Source organism: Scyliorhinus torazame, chromosome 30 (genome assembly GCF_047496885.1).
Source record: "Scyliorhinus torazame isolate Kashiwa2021f chromosome 30, sScyTor2.1, whole genome shotgun sequence".
Lineage (NCBI taxonomy): Eukaryota > Metazoa > Chordata > Chondrichthyes > Carcharhiniformes > Scyliorhinidae > Scyliorhinus > Scyliorhinus torazame.
The window spans coordinates 28,802,939-28,807,938 of record NC_092736.1 but is presented as its reverse complement, the minus strand read 5'-3'; the positions used below and the strand labels follow the sequence as shown (position 1 = coordinate 28,807,938).

Below are 5,000 nucleotides of genomic sequence, written 5' to 3'. Positions count from 1 at the left end.
CCCACCGAACCTTTTGGACACTAAGGGACAATTCATTAGCATGGCCAATCCACCTAACCTGCACATCTTTAGACTGTGGGAGGAAACCTGGGCACTCGGAGGAAGCCCACGCAGACACGGGGAGAACGTGCAAACTCCGCGCAGACAGTGACCCAAGGCTGGAATTGAAGCCGGGTCCCTGGTGCTGTGAGGGACCACTGGGTATAGAGGCCGAGTAAGTGTAAAAAGGGAATTAAAGAGCGTGAGGCCCAGGTAAGTGAAGGTGTGGACCTCCAATGGTAGAACGATGGAAATTGGGGTTGTACAGGAGGCCAAAATCCGAGGAGCACAGGGATCTGGCAGGGTTGTACAACTGCAGGAGGTGACAGTGGGAGGGAGAGGAGAGGCCCTGGGGTTACTGGAAAACAAGGAGGCAATTTTAAAATCAAAGTTTTGGGGGGATTAGGAGCTAATCCCCTAATTTAACCCCTCCTTAGGGGTTAGCAACCACAGGGGTGATGGGCTGAACGGGGTTTAATGGCAGTTAGCATGCAACTTTGATTCCATGTCTTTTAGTGCAACGCATAAGATCTAGAAGCAAGAATGGGAAATTTAACCCCTCAAGCCCGCTCCACCATCCAATATGATCATGACTGATCTCGCCTCGGCCTAATCTCTACCGTTCTGCCCGCTACCCATAACTCTTGACCCCTTCAGGCCCAGGCAACTGAAGGTGCGCGGGAATCAGGGATGTGCATTATGCCAGAATCAAAGGAGCGCAGAGATCTGGGTGTATCAGTCCTGCGTATCACACCTCTGGAAGGATATGTTGGCCTTGGAGGGGGTACAGTGCCCCTTCACTTAAATAATGCTGGGCCTGAAAGGGTTAAAATACGAGATGTTGCTGAGGTTTGTGCACCTTAAATATCGACGATTATGGAGTGATCTAGTTGAATTGTTTAAGATGATTAAAGGATTTGATAGAAGCTATTTCCTGTGACCGTAGAGGTCAGAATCTTAAAACTAGAGTTAAACTGTTTAGTGGCGCTATCAAGAAGCACTTCTTCCTGTAAAGGGTCGGGGTACTCTGGAACTAACCCTCATAGAGGCTTACAGCACAGAAAGAGGCTCTCCAGCCCATCATGTCTGTGCTGCCCATCGAGCATCTATGTATTCGAATCCCATTTCCCAGCACTTGGTCTGTAGCCTCGTATGCTGCGGCGTTTCAATCGCTCATCTAAATGCTTCTTAAATGTTGTGAGGGTTCCCACCCTTTGAAATGAAATGAAAATCGCTTATTGTCACAAGTAGGCTTCAAATGAAGTTACTGTGAAAAGCCCCTAGTCGCCACATTCCGGCGCCTGTTCGGGGAGGCTGTTGCGGGAATTGAACCGTGCTGCTGGCCTGCCTTGGTCTGCTTTCAAAGCCAGCGATTTATCCCAGTGTGCTAAACCAGCCCCTCTCAGGCAGCGAGTTCCAGATTCCCGCCACCCTCTGGGTGAAAAAGCTTTTCCTCAAATCTCCTGTCCCTTACCATAAATCTATGTCCCCTGGTTATTGACCCCCTCAACGAAGGGGAAAAGTTTCTTCCTTTCCACCCTATCTCTGTCCTTCATAATTATGTACGCCTCAATCAGGTCCGCCCTCCGCCTTCTCTGCTCTCAGGAGAACAACCCCAGCCTAACTTGCCTCTCTTCATAGCTGTCATTCACGTGTCCTGAGGTATTGGCAATTGGGCACAATACGGAAGTACACTGGTGCCATTGATCAAAAAGACAATTCAAGAGATCCCATTCAACATAGAAATGGTGATTCGATTGGAAATATTTGAGTCCATAGAATCGTACAGCACAAAAGGAAGCCATTTGGTCCATCATTCAGGTGTCAGCTCTTTGAAAAAGCCACCTAATCAGGCCAACTTCCTTGCTCTTCGCCCAGAGCTCAGAGAGGTTTTGCTTTTCAAACGGTGGTTTGGTAGTACAGAAAAAGTTTTGCATCTTGCATTCATCAGGACAGACACGAAGATTGCCAAATTTTGAAGGGAACAACAATTTATACTGCATGAGAAAAGAGGTGCTGATTGGTTGAAAATTGGACTCTTCGTTCTGGCTGTGACACAGCAGCATGGAGAAAAAAATGTTGGTGGAGCGAGTGGTTAGGGTCTGGATTGCGCTGCCCGAGAGTGCGGTGGAGGTGCATTCGATCGTGGCTTTCGATAGGGGATTGAATCAGCACCTGCAAAGCAAAGCACAATCAAGCAATATAATAAACCTAAAGGATGAAGAGAGCTGGACGTTACTTGAACATGTTTTTCTGGATTATCGCACTTCTTGAGATCTGCCCTTTATTCTCTGAAGAATTTGATTTGTTTTTTAAAGGAAATTTGCTCAGTGGCACAGTTTGTCACTCGCCCTTGGCTGAAGCAGCGGGCAGGCTGGCTGGAAGGGGCTATTGCATTTGCAGTGCTCTGTTCGGCACTTTTTATGGAAGTTAGTATTCCGTTAAGTGTGTGTGTTCCGCTATATCGGAGCATTGCTGTCGCCTGTTTCGCAGGAGCGTGTTTGTCAGAGAATGACTTTGCACTCCTCGGCCAAATTGTAATGAATGCACGTGGGGATATTGTGCAATCCTCAATCGATTTCTTCGTCGACACGTGCTTGATGTAGCTATAACCTGCGTCAGATGATCTAATTTTGGAAGCTGCAGGTCGCACTGCAGGGTTAGTGGAATGTGCGAGGCGGAAAATGTCGCCAACAGGAATTACAGACCAGCGGGTCTCGTATCGGTGGTCGGGAAACTATAGGAGAAATTTCTGAAGGACAGAATCAATCTCCACTCGGAGAGGTACGGTTTGATCAAGCGCAGTCATATATTTGATCGAATTTTTTGAGGAGGTGACGCGGTGTGTCGTGTAGTTTATATGGATTTCAGCAAAGCCTTTGGACCAGGTCCCACATGGGGGACTTGCAAAGAAGGTAAAGGCACACGGGATTCAGGATAGCGTGGCAAGTTGGATCCAAAATTGGCTTTGAGATAGGAGACAGAGGGCGGTGGTAGAAGACGGTTTGTGTGACTGGAGGTCGCTGTCCAGTGGTGTCCCACAGGGATCAGTGCTGGCCCCTTGTTATTTGTGATGTATATAAACAATATAGAAGAAAATGGGGTGCGGGGTGGGGGGGGGGGGGGGGGGGGGGAGTAAGTTTGCAGATGACACGTAGATTGGTGGTTGACAGTGAAGAAGAAGGTCTTGGGTTACAGGAGGATGTAGACAGATGGGGCAGATCAGTGGCAGATGGAATTTAACCCAGAAAAGTGTGAAGTGGTGCACTTTGGAAGGAGTAACATGACAAGGGAGTATTCAATGAATGGCAGGACACGAGGAAGCTCAGAGGGATCTTGGGGTATTTGCCCATCAATCCCTGAAGGCGGCAGGACCGGTAAATAAGGTGGTCAAGAAGTAATATGGGACACTGCCGTCATCAGTTGTAGCATAGATTGTAAACGCAGGATGTTGGAACTGTGCATGACTTTGATTCGGCCCGTGTTCAGTTTTGGTCACCGCGCTATCGGAAGGACGTGATTGCACTGGTGGGGGTGCAGAGGCGATTCACCAGGATGATGCCTGGGGTGGAACATTTTAGCTTTGAGAGAGGCTGGATAAGCTCGGGTGGTTTTCTTTGGAGCGGACAAGGCTGAGAGGGGGCCTGATTGAGGGGTATGGGATTATGAGGGGCATGGACAAGGTGGGCAGAAAGCAGCTGCTCCCCTTGGTTGAAGGGTCAATAACGAGGGGGGCATCATTTTATGGTGAGGGGCAGGAGGTTTAGCGGGGATTTGAGGAAAGATGTTTTCACCCAGAGGGTGGAGGGAGTCTGGGATGCGCAGCCTGGGAGGGTAGTTGAGGCAGAAAACCTCACAATCTTTCAAAAGTACTTGGATGAGCACCTGAAATGTCCGAACATTCAAGGTTACGGGACAAATGCTGGGAAGCGGGATTCGCGCAGATTTTTTTTAAAAATCGCTTATTGTCACAAGTAGGCTTCAAATGAAGTTACTGTGAAAAGCCCCTAGTCGCCACATTCCGGCGCCTGTTCGGGGAGGCTGTTACGGGAAGATTAGAGTACTTTTGTCAGTGAAGGCTTGATGGGCCAAATGGCCTCTTCTGTATTTCTGATTCAAGGACTAAAACCAGCTCTGACTGAAGGAATTAAGATCTCGCTCCCTCTGCTGGAGGGACAGTGAGTTTGAGGAGCTGAATCTGCTTTCCCGTGGGTAAGAATTGACAGCTTAAACTGGAGGACCATCAGTTTGTACACATTCAATTTGCCCCCATCACCCGTGGAGGGAATGAGGAGGACACGAGCTCAATAGGCAGAATTGTATCCCCCTGGCCTGTTATTTGTATGTTGCATTGCGCTATAAGAATTGCTCTGTGCTGAATGCTTTCAGGTTTCCATGTTGCGGCAAAGCCTACCCATGTGATGTGTGCCACGATGAGGATCAAGATCATGTAATGGAGCTGGCCAGCCGAATGCTGTGTGGGTACTGCGCGAAGGAGCAGGTGAGGCCGGCTGTGTGACCGTATAGCCGGCAGAGTCTGAAGGTTAACCCTTTTTAATTCATGTGGCCGGGTCAGCATTTTCCCCAGCAGAGGCGATGGTGAGTCACCATCTTGAATACAGCTGAGTGGCTTGCTGGGCCGTTTCAGAGGGCAGTTGCGTGCCCTTCCAGTTTTCCCTGGAGTCTAGATGTATGCGCAGCACGTTGTGCAGTCCCATACTTTTTAAAATAAATTTAGAGTACCCAATTCATTTTTTCCATTTAAGGGGCAATTTAGCATGGCCAATTCACCTAGCCTGCACATCTTTGGGTTGTGGGGGCGAAACCCACGCAAACATTGGGAGAATGTGCAAACTCCACATAGACAGTGACCCAGAGCCGGGATCGAACATGGGACCTCAGCGCCGTGAGACTGCAGTGCTACCACTGCCCCACCGTGCTGTCCTCGCAGTCCCGTACTT

General features: G+C 49.0%; 1 protein-coding gene across 2 annotated transcripts in view; it reads left to right on the top strand.

The window, feature by feature from the left end:
- Positions 1-5,000, top strand: part of LOC140404475 (uncharacterized) — a 50,302-nt gene that overhangs the window by 39,205 nt on the left and 6,097 nt on the right. For both annotated transcript variants that reach the window (XM_072493075.1, XM_072493074.1), the window contains exon 11: positions 4,429-4,540. In XM_072493075.1, coding sequence (XP_072349176.1) covers positions 4,429-4,540 — 112 coding nt within the window. The remainder of the gene's footprint in view (positions 1-4,428; positions 4,541-5,000) is intronic.